The sequence below is a fragment of the Prinia subflava genome, chromosome 24 (assembly GCF_021018805.1).
Source record: "Prinia subflava isolate CZ2003 ecotype Zambia chromosome 24, Cam_Psub_1.2, whole genome shotgun sequence".
Classification (NCBI taxonomy): Eukaryota; Metazoa; Chordata; class Aves; order Passeriformes; family Cisticolidae; genus Prinia; species Prinia subflava.
This window is the reverse complement of record NC_086270.1, coordinates 2,409,551-2,427,692: the sequence shown is the minus strand read 5'-3', so window position 1 is coordinate 2,427,692 and position 18,142 is coordinate 2,409,551. Positions and strand designations below refer to the sequence as shown.

At 47.4% G+C, this 18,142-nt stretch overlaps 1 protein-coding gene across 1 annotated transcript in view; it reads left to right on the top strand.

Moving 5' to 3' along the window:
• CSMD2 (CUB and Sushi multiple domains 2) overlaps window positions 1-18,142 on the top strand; it is a 290,617-nt gene that overhangs the window by 129,706 nt on the left and 142,769 nt on the right. The window contains 4 exon segments of the mRNA XM_063419131.1: window positions 2,924-3,011; window positions 6,270-6,394; window positions 10,347-10,468; window positions 17,224-17,327. Coding sequence (XP_063275201.1) covers window positions 2,924-3,011; window positions 6,270-6,394; window positions 10,347-10,468; window positions 17,224-17,327 — 439 coding nt within the window.

The following is an 18,142-nucleotide window of genomic DNA, read 5'->3' as shown; positions in this document are numbered from 1 at the left end:
GACTGAAAATGGAATAAAAGTCTTTAAAACACCTCTCAGGAGCGTCTCTGGGTCAGAAAAAGGGTTTTTCCAACACAGGAGGAAAATCAGGAATCTGAGCGCTTTCCTTCACTCCCACATGGCCCTGGGACACAAAATCCTCATTGGCTCCCTGGTTCTGGGGTGAATTTTCCTTTTTTTGGAGCTGCCTGTGCTTGGGCATCACCTCCGTGTGTAGGGCAGGAGCCCCAGGGAGGGTGGTGGCACCCGAGGGCTTTGCTCAGCCAAACTTTTCCTGCCAGAAACTGGGGAATGAATCCATGGAATCCCTTCCTTCCCGCTCCAGGGTGCTTTGGAATTGGGAACTGAATCCATGGAATCCTTTCCTTCCCGCTCCAGGGTGCTTTGGAATTGGGAACTGAATCCATGGAATCCTTTCCTTCCCGCTCCAGGGTGCTTTGGAATTGGGAACTGAATCCATGGAATCCCTTCCTTCCTGCTCCGGGGTGGTTTGGAATTGGGAGTTGAATCCATGGAATCCCTTCCTTCCCACTCTGGGGTGGTTTGGAATTGGGAACTAAATCCATGGAATCCTTTCCTTCCCGCTCCAGGGTGGTTTGGAATTGGGAGCTGAATCCATGGAATCCCTTCCTTCCCGCTCCAGGGTGGTTTGGAATTCTCTGTGAAAAGCAGCAGAGCAAAGTTTGGAGCTCTAAACACCCGAGGGGTGCCGGATGCTGCCTTGGAGCTGCTGCTGCCTCCTCGCCTGGCTGAGCTTAACGCGGGGCTGTGGGCATGGAAAAGTGGGGAAACAACAATCCCTCAGGAGGCTGTTTGCCGTGATTCTGTGTCCGTTTTCCATGGATCCGTGTGTGTTTTCCATGGATCCGTGTCTGGTTTTTTTCCATGGATCCGTGTCTGTTTTCCATGAACCCATGTCCCTTTTCCACGGATCCGTGTCTGGTTTTTTTCCATGAACCCGTGTCCCTTTTCCATGGATCCGTGTCCGTTTTCCATGATTCCATGTCTGTTTTCCATGGATCCGTGTCTGTTTTCCATTAATCCGTTTTTTTCCATGAATCCGTGTCTGTCCATTTCCCTGAATCCGTGTCCCTTTTCCGTGTCTCTTTTCCATGGATCTGTGTCTGGTTTTTTTCCATGGATCCGTGTCCGTTTTCCATGAACCCATGCCCCTTTTCCACGGATCCGTGTCTGGTTTTTTTCCACGAACCCGTGTCCCTTTTCCATGGATCCATGTCCGTTTTCCATGATTCCATGTCTGTTTTCCATGGATCCGTGTCTGTTTTCCATTAATCCGTTTTTTTCCATGAATCCGTGTCTGTCCATTTCCCTGAATCCGTGTCCTTTTTCCATGAACCCGTGTCCCTTTTCCGTGTCTCTTTTCCATGGATCTGTGTCTGGTTTTTTTCCGTGAACCTGTGTCCCTTTTCCATGAACCCGTGTCCTTTTTCCGTGTCCGTTTTCCCTGGATCCGTGTCTGTTTTCCACGATTCTGTGTCTGTTTTCCATGAACCCTTGTCCCTTTTCCGTGTCCCTTTTCCATGAACCCGTGTCCCTTTTCCCTGAATCCATGGGTTTTTTCCCTGGATCCGTGTCCTTTTTCCCTTAATCCGTGTCCCTTTTCCCTGAATCCATGTTTTTTTTCCATGGATCCGTGTCCCTTTTCCATGGATCCGTGCCTCTGTCCCCTCTGTCCCCTCACACTCCGAGGAGAGCTCAGAGCCCCAAAGCAGAGCCGGGCGTGGGGACAATCCCAGCCCCATCCCTGCTCCAGCATGGCAGGAAGGGAGGAAAAAAGAGCCTTAAAAAGGAGGAAATTCCTGAAAAGGACTTCAAGGGCATCAGGGGAGGAGTTGGTGCTGAGGAGAAGCCGGAAGATTTTTGGGATCAGCAGAAGCTGGGAAGCATCGACCTTCCCTCCTTGTAGCTGGGGCTGCACTGGGTGGAAAATTCCCAAGGATTGGACGGGTTTGGCTTTGTGTGTGCCCAGCCTGGCTGGATTGTCCCCATGCCTGTCCTTCCCCCTGCCCCTGCTGTCACCTCAGTGCCACCCTCCTCCTGGCAGTGGCCTTTGGGGCACCGGGCTTGGAATAAAATCAGGATTTTCTTCCCTGTGACCCAGTGGCAGGCAGAGATGGAAATGGGGACGGGGCTGTTTCAGTGCTGAGAAACGTGGCGTCGTTTTGGGTGCAAAAAACCCTGAATTCCCATCGAATTCCTGTGGCAAAAATCCCCCTTTGGTCCCGTATTCCTGTGCTGGAATTCCGACTGGAAATTGGGATTGTGCCGGGCTGAGGGACCCCCTGAACCCCACCCTGACCCCCACTGTGCGCCTTGGGCTGGCAGAGGATGGAGCTGGGAGCTTTCTTTTCTTCACCACTCCATGGATTTCATGTTTGATGGCATCGAGGTTGCTCCATACAATTTTCCATCTTCCCAACTAAATGACTCCGCTCTAAACCCCTCGGCTCGCATCCTCCTCTCCTTTCTCCCTCTCGTTCTGTGCTCGGTTTTTTCCCCCTGGATTTTTCCCACCTGCCTTTTCATGGAGTTGTTTTCTTTCCCTGGGCTTGGAGGGCTCCGAGGTCGCCTCGGGGGTGTCAATGACAGGAAATGGGTTCTGTGATTGGTGTCATTTAGCGGAATGAAAAACAAAACAAACACAACAAAACCAACTTTTTTCCAGAGGTATTTCTGTAGTGAAACAGAGGGAAAATCGCGTCCCTAGCTGGCATTTCCTAGAAAACACTCGGGTGTGGAAGCTGAGCGGGATATTTGTTGTTTTTCCGGAATAAAGCAGAACTCCTGGAGCTTGCTGAGCTCCCAGTTGCCATTTTTTCTCGCCACATCCACCAAGACAGCTGCTGAAAGAATGTTCCCTGTGCTATTCTGTCTCTGTATGTGCTGTTTTTTTGCTTTGTAGTAACTCAGGTTGGTGTGTCCCAGGGACATAATTTGTGTCCAGACCCTGGGATTCCCGAGAGAGGCAAAAGGATAGGCAACGATTTTAGGTAAGAACATTTTGGGGGGTGTTCTGTGCATGCTGCAGAGCTCCTGTGTGTCCCTGGGTGTTTGCTCTGTTTGCTCTGCTCCCCCTCCCAAAATCCTGCCCAGTTTTAGGGAACACGTGTGTAAAACCCTGCCCAGTTTTGGGGAACACGTGTGTAAAACCTGCCCAGTTTTGTGGAACACGTGTGCAAAACCCTGCCCAGTTTTGGGGAACACGTGTGTAAAGCCCTACCCAGGTTTGGGGAACACGTGTGTGAAGCCCTGCCCAATTTTGGGGAACACGTGTGCAAAACCCTGCCCAATTTTGGGGAACACGTGTGTAAAGCCCTGCCCAGTTTTGGGGAACACGTGTGTGAAACCCTGCCCAGGTTTGGGGAACACGTGTGTAAAACCCTGCCCAATTTTGGGGAACACGTGTGTAAAGCCCTGCCCAGGTTTGGGGAACACGTGTGTAAAGCCCTGCCCAGTTTTGGGGAACACGTGTGTAAAGCCCTGCCCAGGTTTGGGGAACACGTGTGTGAAACCCTGCCCAATTTTGTGGAACACGTGTGTAAAACCCTGCCCAGTTTTGGGGAACACGTGTGTAAAGCCCTGCCCAATTTTGGGGAACACGTGTGTAAAACCCTGCCCAGTTTTGGGGAACACGTGTGTAAAGCCCTGCCCAGGTTTAGGGAACACGTGTGTAAAACCCTGCCCAGTTTTGGGGAACACGTGTGTAAAGCCCTGCCCAGTTTGGGGGAACACGTGTGTAAAGCCCTGCCCAGTTTTGGGGAACACGTGTGTAAAGCCCTACCCAGGTTTGGGGAACACGTGTGTAAAACCCTGCCCAGGTTTGGGGAACACGTGTGTAAAACCCTGCCCAGTTTTGGGGAACACGTGTGCAAAACCCTGCCCAGTTTTGGGGAACACGTGTGTGAACCCTGCCCAGTTTTGGGGAACACGTGTGTGAACCCTGCCCAGTTTTGGGGAACACGTGTATAAAGCCCTGCCCAGTTTTGGGGAACACGTGTGTAAAGCCCTGCCCAGGTTTGGGGAACACGTGTGTAAAGCCCTGCCCAGTTTTGGGGAACATGTGTGTAAAGCCCTGCCCAGTTTTGGGGAACACGTGTGTAAAACCTGCCCAGTTTTGGGGAACACGTGTGTAAAGCCCTGCCCAGTTTTGGGGAACACGTGTGTAAAGCCCTGCCCAGGTTTGGGGAACACGTGTGTGAAACCCTGCCCAATTTTGGGGAACACGTGTGTGAACCCTGCCCAGTTTTGGGGAACACGTGTGTGAACCCTGCCCAATTTTGGGGAACACGTGTGTAAAGCCCTGCCCAGTTTTGGGGAACACGTGTGTAAAGCCCTGCCCAGTTTTGGGGAACACGTGTGTAAAGCCCTGTCCAGTTTTGGGGAACACGTGTGTAAAGCCCTGCCCAGTTTTGGGGAACACGTGTGTAAAACCCTGCCCAGGTTTGGGGAACACGTGTGTAAAACCCTGCCCAGTTTTGGGGAACACGTGTGTAAAGCCCTGCCCAGGTTTAGGGAACACGTGTGTAAAACCCTACCCAGTTTTGGGGAACACGTGTGTAAAGCCCTACCCAGGTTTAGGGAACACGTGTGTAAAACCTGCCCAGTTTTGGGGAACACGTGTGTAAAGCCCTGTCCAGTTTTGGGGAACACGTGTGTAAAGCCCTGCCCAGGTTTGGGGAACACGTGTGTAAAGCCCTGCCCAGGTTTGGGGAACACGTGTGTGCAACCCTGCCCAGTTTTGGGGAACACGTTTGTGAACCCTGTCCAGTTTTGGGGAACACGTGTGTAAAACCTGCCCAATTTTGGGGAACACGTGTGTAAAGCCCTGCCCAGGTTTGGGGAACACGTGTGTAAAGCCCTGCCCAGGTTTGGGGAACACGTGTGTAAAGCCCTGCCCAGGTTTGGGGAACACGTGTGTAAAGCCCTGCCCAGTTTTGGGGAACACGTGTGTAAAGCCCTGCCCAGTTTTGGGGAACACGTGTGTAAAGCCCTGTCCAGTTTTGGGGAACACGTGTGTAAAGCCCTGCCCAGTTTTGGGGAACACGTGTGTAAAACCCTGCCCAGGTTTGGGGAACACGTGTGTAAAACCCTGCCCAGTTTTGGGGAACACGTGTGTAAAGCCCTGCCCAGGTTTAGGGAACACGTGTGTAAAACCCTACCCAGTTTTGGGGAACACGTGTGTAAAGCCCTACCCAGGTTTAGGGAACACGTGTGTAAAACCTGCCCAGTTTTGGGGAACACGTGTGTAAAGCCCTGTCCAGTTTTGGGGAACACGTGTGTAAAGCCCTGCCCAGGTTTGGGGAACACGTGTGTAAAACCCTGCCCAGTTTTGGGGAACACGTGTGTAAAGCCCTGCCCAGGTTTGGGGAACACGTGTGTAAAGCCCTGCCCGTGTGTGCTGTTCCACGTGAGGCTCTCTAAAGCTCCCTGGGAATATTTTTATCCTTTCCCAATCCAGGTTGTGCAGTCCCTGTGTGCTGCCATCCCTCCCTTGGAAAAATGAAACAGCCGACAAAAAAATCACTTTTCAAATCAGCTCAAGGCCCAGCGTGGCCCTGCCCTTGGAGAATTTGAGGGGTTCTGGCTAATTGGGGTTTATAAAGTTTAAACCAGTGCTGTTGTTCCTTTCCAGTTCCCAGTTTGCCTTCTCGGGGATGCCCCAGCTGCTGGTGGCCGTGGGGAACCAAAATTTCACCTGATTTTGCTGGGTTGTTCTGCTGATGGGAAGCGTCTCTCAGTCGAATCCAAATCTGTCAAATTCTCCTCAAATCCAGCCAAGGAGGGAGGGCAGAGGGAAGGGAAATCCCTACAGTCCCTAAATTCCACGGGATGAATTCCCAGCCGCTGGATTGTGTCACCTCAGTGAACAAAGCAAAGGCTCGGAGTGCACACCTCAGAATAAAGAACAGAACTCTCAGCAGTTCATAAAGATTTTGGGGTTTTGTTCCCTTTTTAAGAACGCTGAGCGTGTCCTCTCCCAGGGCTGTGGATGAAATGAAATGAAATGAAATGAAATGAAATGAAATGAAATGAAATGAAATGAAATGAAATGAAATTTCTGTGATAAATGTCACTAAAGGCTGGGATTTGGCCATCAGCACCCGGGGCAAACCCGGCAGAGGGGGAGGCAGAGCTGTTCCCTCCTCCCTTCCTCTGCTGCCTGCGGGGCCAGGGGACAGCTCTGGCCCCCCAAATGCCACCACACACGAGGCAGGACCAGGCTGATGTCCCCTGTGTCCCCTCCCCAGGCTGGGCTCCAGCATCCAGTTCTCCTGCAACGAGGGCTACGACCTGCAGGGCTCCAAGAGCATCACCTGCAAGAGGGTCAGCGACCTCATCGTGGCCTGGAGCGACCACCGGCCCGTCTGCAGAGGTGAGGGGGCTCAGCCTGCCCGGGGCTGGGGTCCCTGGGCATTCCCAACTCCATCCTGGCCCTTTCCCATCACCCATCCTGCCTTCAGGTCAATTAAACCCGGAATGGGTTGGGTTGGGAGGGATTTTGAGGTCAATCCTGCTCCTTCCACGCTCCCAGGCTGGTGTTGGGCACTGCCAGGGATGCAGGGGCAGCTTGAGGGGGCTCAATTTTGGGATTTGTGGGAATTCCCAGCTCCTGTGTGTCCATTTTCTCACCCATCCTGCCCTCAGGTCAATTAAACCCAGAATGGGTTGGGTTGGGAGGGATTTTGAGGTCAATCCTGCTCCTTCCATGCTCCCAAGCTGGTGTTGGATGCTCCCAGGGATGCAGCTTGAGGGGGCTCAATTTTGGGATTTGTGGGAATTCCCAGCTCCTGTGTGTCCTTTCCCATCACTCATCCTGCCCTCAGGTCAATTAAACCCGGAATGGGTTGGGTTGGGCGGGATTTTGAGGTCAATCCTGCTCTTTCCACGCTCCCAAGCTGGTGTTGGATGCTCCCAGGGATGCAGGGACAGCTTGAGGGGGCTCAATTTTGGGATTTGTGGGAATTCCCAGCTCCTACGTGTCCATTTTCTCACCTAATCCTGCCCTCAGGTCAAATAAACCCGGAATGGGTTGGGTTGGGAGGGATTTTGAGGTCGCATCCCGCTCTTTCCACGCTCCCAAGCTGGTGTTGGGCACTGCCAGGGATGCAGGGGCAGCTTGAGGGGGCTCAGTTTTGGGATTTGTGGGAATTCCCAGCTCCTGTGTCCATTTTCTCACCCATCCTGCCCTCAGCTCATCCCTTGGCCAGGTCAGACAATCCCAGAGCGGTTTGGGTTGGGAGGAACTTCAGGAAAATCTTGTTCCGTGGGCAGGGAACCTTCCACCGTGCCAGGGACACTTCCAGGGACGGGGCATCCACAATTTCTCTGGGAAATCTTTTCCAGGGCCTGCCCATCCTCACATTAAAGCTTTATTCAGCCTCTCAGTGCCTGTCTCTGCACCCCCTTCTCCCCTCACAGACTCTCCCATGAATTTCCAAGCTGTCCCTTTTCCCCTTTTCCCTTTTCCCTTTTCCCTTTTCCCTTTTCCCTTTCCCCTTTATCCCCTTTTCCCCTCTTCCCCTTTTCCCCTTTCCCCTTTCCCTTTTCCCTTTTCCCCTTTTCCCTTTTCCCCTTTTCCTCTTTCCCTTTTCCCCTTTTCCCTTTTCCCCTTTCCCTTTTCCCCTTTCCCTTTTCCCCTTTTCCCTTTTCCCCTTTTCCCCTTTTCCCTTTTCCCCTTCCCCTTGTTCAGGGATGTAAAACCTGAGTGGGATCATCCCTCTCCCTATTCCAGGTATTTTCTCCCCTCTCCTCCTCATCCTATAAGAGGAAAGACTGGAATAAAACCCAGAAAAGCAGAGATGAAAGGAGATTTTTAATTGAAAACGTGAGATTTTGGGGCTGTGCTTCCCCAGGAGCCTCATCCTGTGCCATGAGCCAGCAGGGAATGGAGATTTTTGCCCATTTTTTGCCCATTTTTGCCCATTTTTGCCCATTTTGCCCTTGGCCATTTTTACTTTCATTCCCTCTCTGAAATGTCACATTGTGATATTTGTAATGCTAATAAAGAACAACTTGTAATATTTTTAATTGAATCCCTTTAAAGCTCTTAAAATCATAAATAGGGTTTGGGGTTTTTTTCTTTTCCCAGTTCTTTTTTTCTTTAATTTCATCTGCAGATTTTTTCAGGGCTTTGGAATCCCATGTAATTCTTGAAACAAGCCTGGAATAAATTGAATCAGTGTAAGAGGATATTTGGCATAAATATGTGACACTAGAAAGGAAATTTATGGTGTCCTCCTGCAAGAGATAAGAAAGGATTTGCCTGCATTATTCTGTTTCTGTGAATCAACTTAATTTTTTTTAGCTGCTGGCTTTCATGTTTTGGTGGGATTTTTTCTTTTTAAGAAGTTTGATTTTTATTTCAGCTTTCTGCCACTTTTTTTCTCCCAGTTTGTTCCATTTTTTTAAACTGGGTTTCTCTCAAATTCCAGGATCTGTCCCAGATTTTAACCCCTTGGGTTTCAATAATTTCTTAATTCCCACCGAGCAAACTTTGGGGGGAAATTTCTGCAGCTTCCCAACTTCAGCAGATTCCCTCTGGATCCTGGGAGAGTCACTTAATCCCACTTTAAAAATGGGAAAAATGGGATTTATCCTTTTTTTTAATGCTGTGGGAGCTCCAGGATGAGGCAGGGGTGGAAAAGTGACCTCAGCTCCTTCCTAAGCAGATTCCCAACCATTCCCAATATTCCCAGAGCTTGGCCAGGAGATGATTTTTTCATGTTTCACAGAGAAAAAAAAAACCTTGCAGACTCCACATGTGCAAATAGGTCTCCTAAATTAAATTATAAATTTAAATAACGAAATAAACTTCACAAATAAATTAATTTCGAGGCTCCATCATGGCAGCAGAGAACATTTCCAGAGCCAGGATGTTTTTCTCCACATTTTTTTGGTGGAATATTTCAGCTAAATATTACATCAAAGGCAAAATTTTACATTCCACAGGCAAAATTTTTCCTGCTTAAGCACTTTTTCCAGCTTTTCCTTTACCTGAGATGTTTTGAAGATGCAGAGCTGAGTTTCCACCTTAGTTCTGAGCCCACAGAAGGAAAGCAGCTGATAAATACTTAATAATGACCTAATAAATCCTGGCTGTGCTGCGTTTTGGGGTTGGAGTGGCAGGAAGAAAGGGAATGTGGCTTTTTGGGGACGTCAGGGAGGAGTTGTGTCATTCCTGGTCCTTCTGGCCGGGATGGGGAAGGGTCTGTGTGAGGAAAAAAGGAGGAGGAAAAGGAAATAAATCAGAGTGAGCAGTAGAGAGTGGTTGGGTGTTGGTCTGAGGGGAGATGGGAACGGGGTTTGGTGGGATCGGGGTTTGAGTGGGATCTGGGTTTGTGGGATCAGGGTTTGATGGGATGATATTTCATTTGGATCAGGGTTTTTATGGGATCAGGGTTTTGTTGGGATCAGGCTTTGTTGGGATCAGGGTTTTGTTGGGATCAGGGTTAGAAGAGATCAGGGTTTGTTTGGATCAGGGTTTGGGATCAGGTTTTGATGGGTTGATATTTTGTTGGGATTAGGGTTTTGTTGGGATCAGGGTTTGTTTGGATCAGGGTTTGCTGGGATCAGGGTTTTGTTGGGATCAGGGTTTTGTTGGGATCAGGGTTTTGTTGGGATCAGGGTTTTGTTGGGATCAGGGTTTTGCTGGGACCAGGCTTTGCTGGGATCAGGGTTTGCTGGGATCAGGGTTTGTTGGGATGATGTTTTGTTGGGATCAGGTTTTGATGGGATCAGGGTTTTGTTGGGATCAGGGTTTGTTGGGATCAGGGTTTTGCTGGGATCAGGGTCTGAGTTGGATCAGGGTTAGAAGAGATCAGGGTTTGTTTGGATTGGGGTTTGGGATCAGGTTTTGATGGGTTGATATTTTGCTGGGATCAGGGTTTGTTGGGATCAGGCTTTGATGGGATCAGGATTTGTTGGGATGATGTTTTGTTAGGATCAGGTTTTGATGGGATGATATTTTGTTGGGATCAGGCTTTGATGGGATCAGGGTTTGTTAGGATCAGGTTTTCATGCGATGATGTTTTATTGGGATCAGGTTTTTGCTGGGATCAGGGTTTGTTGGGATCAGGGTTTGCTGGGATGATATTTTGATGGGATCAGGGTTTATTTGGATCAGGATTGCTGACCCCACTCCTCACAGAGAACCCTTCATTTCAGCACCGCGGGCATAAGAAAGCAGCGCTTTAGTCCGTGAAAACAACAACTTCTGAATTTCCCTTCTGAGTTTCCCTTCTCCCCCTCCCACCCCACGCTCCATCCCTCCTCCCTCCCCGCCGAGAGCCCCCGCAGCGCTGAGTGTCCCCCGTTTGTGTCCCCAGCCAGGATGTGTGACACGTACCTGCGCGGGCCCAGCGGCGTCATCACCTCGCCCAACTACCCCGTGCAGTACGACAACAACGCCTACTGCGTGTGGGTCATCACCGCCCTCAACCCCGCCAAGGTGGGTCCTGGGGCAGGGAACCCCCGGGAAAGGGACTGGGAGGAGCAGGAGGGGACTGGGAGGAGCAGGAGGGGACTGGGAGCCGTGTCTGGGGTCTGTCCTGCACGGGGAGAGAGGGGTTAACGCTGCGTCGGTGTGGGGACAGGGTTGTCTCACTCAAGGGAAATATAAGTTGGATATTAGGAAGGAGTTTTTCACAGAGAGAGTGATAAAGAACTGGAATGGTTTGTCCAGGGAGGTGGTGGAGTCACCATCCCTGGATGTGTTTAAGGAAAAATTGGATGTGGCAATCAGTGCTGTGGTTTAGTTGAGGTGTCAGGGCTGGGTTGGACTTGATGATCCTGGAGGTCTCTTCCAACCTCATGATCCTGTGTGGTCCTGAGTGATCCTGTGTGATTTTCTGTGATTTTCTGTGATTTTCCGTGATTTTCTGTGATTTTCTGTGATTTTCTGTGATTTTCTGTGATTTTCTGTGATTTTCTGTGATTTTCTGTGATTTTCTGTGTGATCCTGTGTGATTTTGTGTGGTTCTGTGTGGTTCTATGTGGTTCTGTGTGATTTTCTGTGATTTTCTGTGTGGTTCTGTGTGATCCTGTGTGATCCTGTGTGATCCTGTGTGATTTTCTGTGATTTTCTGTGTGGTTCTGTGTGGTCCCGTGTGATTTTCTGTGATCCCGTATGATCCCGTGTGATTGTCTGTGATTGTCTGTGATTGTCTGTGATTGTCTGTGTGGTTCTGTGTGATCCTGTGTGATCCTGTGTGATCCTGTGTGATCCTGTGTGATTTTCTGTGATCCTGTGTGATTTTCTGTGATTTTCTGTGATTTTTCTGTGATTTTCTGTGATCCTGTGTGATTTTCTGTGATTTTCTGTGTGGTTCTGTGTGGTCCCGTGTGATTTTCTGTGATCCTGTGTGATTCTGTGGTTCTGTGTGGTTCTGTGTGATTCTCTGTGATTCTGTGAATGGGGTACTGTGAAAAATGATTTTCACTTCCCTGATGGAATTTCAGAAGTTTAATAAAAACACAGTAGGAGACAGAAATAAGGGGTTAAATTCATTAATTCACATGGTCTGAATGTGAATATTATATCCTGTGGTAGGAGTCATTCCAATGCTTGGCATTCAGTCAGGAGCACACCTACAATCCTGGAGAAATTCCTTAAACACCCTTAAATATCCATTACATCAGCTCATTGCATATTCATAGCCTAATATGCATATTCATATTTTTTCCAAGAGCTGTTTAGTATAGCTCCTCTTTTTGGAGCGTGTGTGGGATTTGGTTGGGGATTTATCATCACCTCCAGTTTGGGTTTTGTCCCTACTTTCAGACAGCAGATCTTTGATTTTTGCATGTTGGGTCCTCATCACATTTCACTGGATTATCCCAGCCAAGTTCACTCATAACCACATCAGATACCACATTTAAGTTTTTGTCAACAGCAGGAACAAAAGCAAACTCATTCTAACGTTATACATGTAGCATTTATCTTAATATCTGTGAAAAGCCAACTTTATAACAGTATTTGTAAATATTTTTATAACAGGTATTTGTAACTTGGGAGGGAAGGAGAGGGGACAATCCAGAACATTCCCTCTGTGTCCCAGGGCCAGGAGCTGAGGGTTGGTCCTGCCTGGGGAGATGTGGGCCCTTCAATCCAGAAATTCCAGGGCAGGAGCTGCTTTGGATCCCCGTGCTCTTCATTTATTCCCTGTTATTTTATTTTTTCGTTTCAGCTGGGATTGTCCCAGAATGGTTTGGGGTGGGAGGGACACTGAAGATCATCCAGGGACACTTCCCCTGTCCCAGGCTGCTCCCAGCCCTGTCCAGGACACTCCCAGGGATCCAGGGACAGCCACAGCTTCTCTGGGAATTCCATCCCAGCCCTCCCCACCCTCACATTATTTTATTCACATTTTATTCAGCCCCTGGGGCTCAGTTTCTGTCCCCACACAGAACCCTCCCCGTGTTTCCCAGCTCTCTTTAAACCCCTGACCTTCCCTCCCTGCTGAGCACTCGTTTTGTAATTAAAAGTGAGTGTAATTATTTGTAATCGAAGCCCCTTTGATATCTGCTGTGGAGGGCGGGGAGGTGCCAGAGCAGAGCAGTGAGGCTGTGCCAGGAATGCTGATTTTTCCCCTTTTTTTTGGCCTTCATCCAGCAGGATTTCAGCCCCCAGGGGCAGGGGAGGGAAGTTTGGGTCTATCCCGTGCTGTTTGTGCAGTGTTGTAAATTTATTCACAATTTTGCGCTGTTACAAATTGAAATACTTTTCGAAATAGTATTTTTGAATGCTATTTTGAAAGTACTTTGAAACACTTCTTGAATATAAATTGAAATACTATTTGTATAAAATACTTTTATATTAAAAAAATATAAAATATATATAAAATACTTTTATACAAATGGAAAATTGAAATAGGAGTGACTCTGGTGGGTGAGGAGAAGGAGCTGTGAAGATCAATCCCTGCCCATGGGGATTGAGTTGGGGCAGAGTTTGGTGCCCTCACTGCTTTTTCCAGCCTCTCCTCCAGCTCTGGAGCAGGAGAACAGGAATTAATTCACTGTCCAGCTCCAAAAACCCTTTCTGAGGAGTTATTTCTGCTCCAAGAAATACAAAATAACAAAATTGGAGTGCCTGGATCGCTGCAAACATCTTTCCCTCATTCTGGGTGAACCCTGAGCCTGCCAAGGCTCCCACTCCCATTTTTTCTCCCTTTCCTCTGCTCCCTGCCTTTTGCAGGGGGAATCTCACAGGATCCTGAATTTTTATTTTTGGGATTTGTTAGGAAATGCTGGGATCCTCCTTTCCCTCCCCTCTGGATGGAGGAGGAGCCTGCTGAGCTCAGCCCAAGCCCTCAACCAGCACAGATCTCTGTGGGATTTTTGTGGGAAATGGATTTGTGGAGACTTTTTAAAGCTTAACAGAAAAGTTTAAGTTTTTAAAACACCTCTCAGTTGCCTCATTTCTAAGTAAAAAAAAGATTTTAATGAGGAATATCCCAAATTTCCCATTCCCAGGCAGGTTCTGGCTCAGGGCTGTTATCCATGGTGTGACTGCACAAAACCCTGGATTGGAAATGATAAATAGTTTTAATTAACTCAATTAATAACACCAGTTTACAAAGGGTTTTTTTGTTTTAGGTGTTTCATGCTGGAAGTTCAATGTCCAGCTTGGGAAAAGCTCTCCTGGAGCAGGGAGAAAAGCAGGAACTCCTTTGGGAATGATCCCTCAGGGTGATCCCAGCATTTCCCAGGGAAATAATTCCCAATGCCTGAAATCCTTGGGAATTAAGAGCATTATGAGCTGGAGCTGCTGGAATATTTTCCTTTACTCCAGCAGTCTTTGGATCCATGGAGCTTTGGGAAAAGCAGGGAGCTGAATTTAGGAATTAGCTGAATTTTTTTACTCATTTGTAACTCCTCTGCTCTGGCTTTGGCAAAGAACCCCGAGCCTGAGATCCACTGAGCCCCAAAATCCCCCCAAATTTCCTGGGAATTCTGTAGGGCTGAAGCCTCCTCACTGACAGATTTGTATTATTAATAATTGGGATTATTAATAATTGGATTATTAATAATTGGATTATTAATAATTGGTATTATTAATAATTTGGATTATCAATAATTGGGATTATCAATAATTGGGATTATTAATAATTGGATTTTTAATAATTGAAATTATTAATAATTGGGATTATTAATAATTGGTATTATTAATAATTGGTATTATTGATAATTGGCATTATTTCCTGTGCAGAGAGGGGACATCAAACCCATTTGGGGGATGTTCAGATCCTTTTTTAGCCCCGCTGCCCTGGGAATTAATTCCAACCACAGTGGGGAAAATAAATCGCTGGGGAGCTGAGAAATGCATATGATAATTGGGGAATTTGCATAAAAGCTATTTCTGGCCCTTTTTTGACAGAATGGATGTTGCTGGTTGAGGTTTCTCCTGGGGTTAGTCCCACCTGCAGCCAAAAAAAAGCCGTGTCCAGGCTGATGGAGGGAGAATCATCCTCCAGGGGATGATTTATCCCAAAAGGAGGGGAAAATGCAGGGAAATGAGGAATTGTGAAGCTTCAGGTTAGAGCTGCAGCTCTCCTGCAGGGAATTATTGTGGATTTATTCCCTTGGAATGTGACTGAATTTCCAATCACTTTGGAATCAGGAGTCCCATCCCGTTTTCCTGATTTTTGCTGATTGCTCCCTGTCACTTCAGCAGCTCCAGGTTTGGTTGAAGGAATCATTAAATAATTAAATTAAATGGATTAAATGCCCAGCTTTGAGAGAGAAAAAAACCCAAAAAAAACCACCCAGGAAAATGGGTAAATAAATACAATATTCAGCATCCAAATCTTGTGCCCCGAGGTTGCAGCCTGGAGTGTGCTGGGGTGTAATTAGTTGTTTAATTAGGGTCAGACTGCTCAGGATGCAGCTCCTTGAGTGGCTGCTTGAAGTAATGGTGTGTGCAGATCTGCAGCTCGGCGTTCTCGGGATTAATTACATTTTCCCAGCATTTCATGCCTTTGTAGCCTGCACAGGTTAATATTTGGGTACTAGACACAAATTGAAGTTGGCTGAAGCATGACCCGGGCTCCTGGTTCACCATCCTGGGGCTTTGGGGAAAAAAACCCCTCTTTTCACCGTGGTTAAAATCTCTAAATTTAATTTTCTGTGCATTGGAAAAGGTTGTGTTCATCTGGAGCAAAGAAAACACGGGGCAGCTCAGCCTGAACTGTATAAACATCATTTATTTTTTCTACTTTTGGTTGAATTTTGGGGGTTTTACACCCTTGGGAATCCAGAGCTGCTCCAATTGTGCAGGAGGTGCTGCTGTTAAAAGCAAGAAAGGATAAAATGAAGATTTTGGGGTTCCTGGGTTTTGGTTCCTTGCCCCAAATTGAGGTGGAAAGTGGCCCCGGAGCTCTGTGGTCCTTGGCACTCACCTGGCTCCTTCTAATTCTCATTTTTTGATGATTTTTGTGCTGTGTGAAGCAGCTGAAAGAAGCATCAACTCCCTTTTGGGTGATTTATTCTGATAAAAGTCAGGAAATCGAATGTATTTACAAAGGTCTGACTGTGTCCTGTGCTTTTTATTTTTGTTGGTCAGGTAAAGAGTCCAAGAAAGAAAACTCCATTGATTTCTGCTGATGTGAAACTCTTCTTTCATTTAATTAATCTCTTCTTTTTTGTTTGTTCAGCCTGTCCCAGGCTGGGTTAAGGACCCGAAATTGGATTTGAAAAGCAGAAATTCCCAAAGCCCCTGAGAGCCTTGGAGCACAAACTCCTAAATGATGCAAAAATCCAAAATTTGGGTGGGACAGGAGAGGAAAATCGGGAGCAGGGCTGTGAGGATGCTGAGGATTGTGTTTGCAATCCGGGGACAATTCCCTGATAAATCCATAAATTCCTGCTCTGAGCAGGAGAATTTCCTGAGCCATGAAGAGAAGGACTCTGCACATCCAGATAAAGAAATCTCCAGGATTTTTGGGGAGGGAAAGGGTGGGAAAAGGCACAGGGAGGTCTCAGTACACAAATATTGATGTGGCTGAAGTCATCTGGGTAAGGAGGGGGTAAAGGAGAGGGGTTGAAATCACCTCCAGAAATCCTGTTTAAAAAAAAAAAAGAATTAAAAAAACCAAAAAAGTCCCAAAACCAAAACAAAACAAAAAAACCCCACAAAAACCCCACAAAAACCCCACAAAAAAACCCCACAAAAACCCCACAAAAAACTCCACAAAAAACCCACAAAAACCCCACAAAAACCCACAAAACACATAAAACACACAAAACCCCCCCAAAAAACCCCACAAAAACCCACAAAACACACAAAACCCCCCCAAAAAACCCCACAAAAACCCACAAAAAACTCCACAAAAAACCCACAAAAAACCACAAAGAAACCCACAAAAAACCACAAAGAAACCCACAAAAAACCACAAAGAAACCCACAAAAAACCCCACAAAAACCCACAAAAAACCCACAAAAAACCCCACAAAAAACCCCACAAAAAAACCACAAAAAACCACAAAGAAACCCATAAAAAACCCCACAAAACCCCCCACAAAAACCCCACAAAACCCCCCACAAAAACCCCACAAAAAAACCACAAAAAAACCACAAAAAACCCCACAAAAAACCACAAAGAAACCCATAAAAAACCCCACAAAAACCCCCACAAAAACCCCACAAAAAACCCCCCCAAAACCCACAAAACCCCACAAAAAACTCCACAAAAAACCCACAAAAAACCACAAAGAAACCCACAAAAAACCCCACAAAAACCCCCACAAAAACCCCACAAAAACCCACAAAACCCCCCCAAAAAACCCCACAAAAACCCACAAAACACACAAAACCCCCCCAAAAAACCCCACAAAAACCCACAAAGAAACCCACAAAAAACCCACAAAAAACCACAAAGAAACCCACAAAGAACCACAAAGAAACCCCCCAAAACCCACAAAACACACAAAAACCCCCCCAAAAAACCCGAGAAAACAAAAAAAAACCCCAAAAATCCCAAAAAACCCCCCCAAAAAATCCCAAAAAACAAATTAAAAAAACCACAAAATAATAATAATAAAAAAATTAAAAAAAAAAATCAAAAAAACCCCCACTTTTGAGTATTTGCTGGAGATCTGGATGCTCTCGGAAGCTGCTCCGGGATCCCCGAGCAGGGCAGGGCTTGGCGCTAATTGATCGATTGCGTTAATTGATTAATTGCATTAATTGTGCCGTGTCTTTGGCAGGTGATCAAACTCACCTTCGAGGAGTTCGAGCTGGAGAGAGGCTACGACACCCTGACCGTGGGGGACGGAGGGCAGGTCGGAGAGCAGAAATCCGTGCTCTACGTGTGAGTAACAATTCCCGGGAAATCCTCCCGGAAAATCCTCCCGGGGAGCTCACCTGGCCAGGTGGGGCTGCACCCAGAGCTTTTGGGGCTGCTTTGTCATTTTTTGGGCTGGAAAATTCCATTTTTTGTGCTTCCCTCCCCGCTCGGGGAGAGGCTGAGGCTCTCCAGGGAGCTGAGAAAAGTTGGGATGCAAAAGGAGAGGAAAGCAGGAGGTGCTTGGATCTCCTGTGATGCCTTGGGAAGGCTGAGCTGGAACAGGGACTGGGCAGAGCTGGAGAATAAAGCAGAGATTTATTAAAAGTGTTTAAGGGTAAACCTTGGGCAGGACAAGAGCCTGGCCAGGGCTGCACCCAAGGTGGACCCAAAATGGGCACAAAAATGGGCACAAAATGGGCACAAAAGGGGCACAAAATGGACCTAAAATGGGCACAAAAATGGGCACAAAATGGACCCAAAATGGACCCAAAATGGGCACAAAAATGGACCCAAAATGGGCACAAAATGGACCCAAAATGGGCACAAAATGGGAAAAAAATGGTCACAAAAATGGGACACAAAATGGACAAATGGTCATGAGATTTTACATTTTTATAAATTTTGGTCTATTTGCATATTGGGATTTAATTGTCCAATTCCAGCTGCAGGCTGGGAGGTCCCATCCTTCTTGTTCCTCCCTCCAGCCCCCCTTGTTTGTGCTTTTGGGCTGAAAGTTGTCCTTGGTGTGCAGCAGGAGAAGGATTTGTTTTGTGTCCCTGCCTGAAATACACGGAATTTTGTGGTTTTAAATCCAAGATCTTGGAGTGGCATTCCCAGCA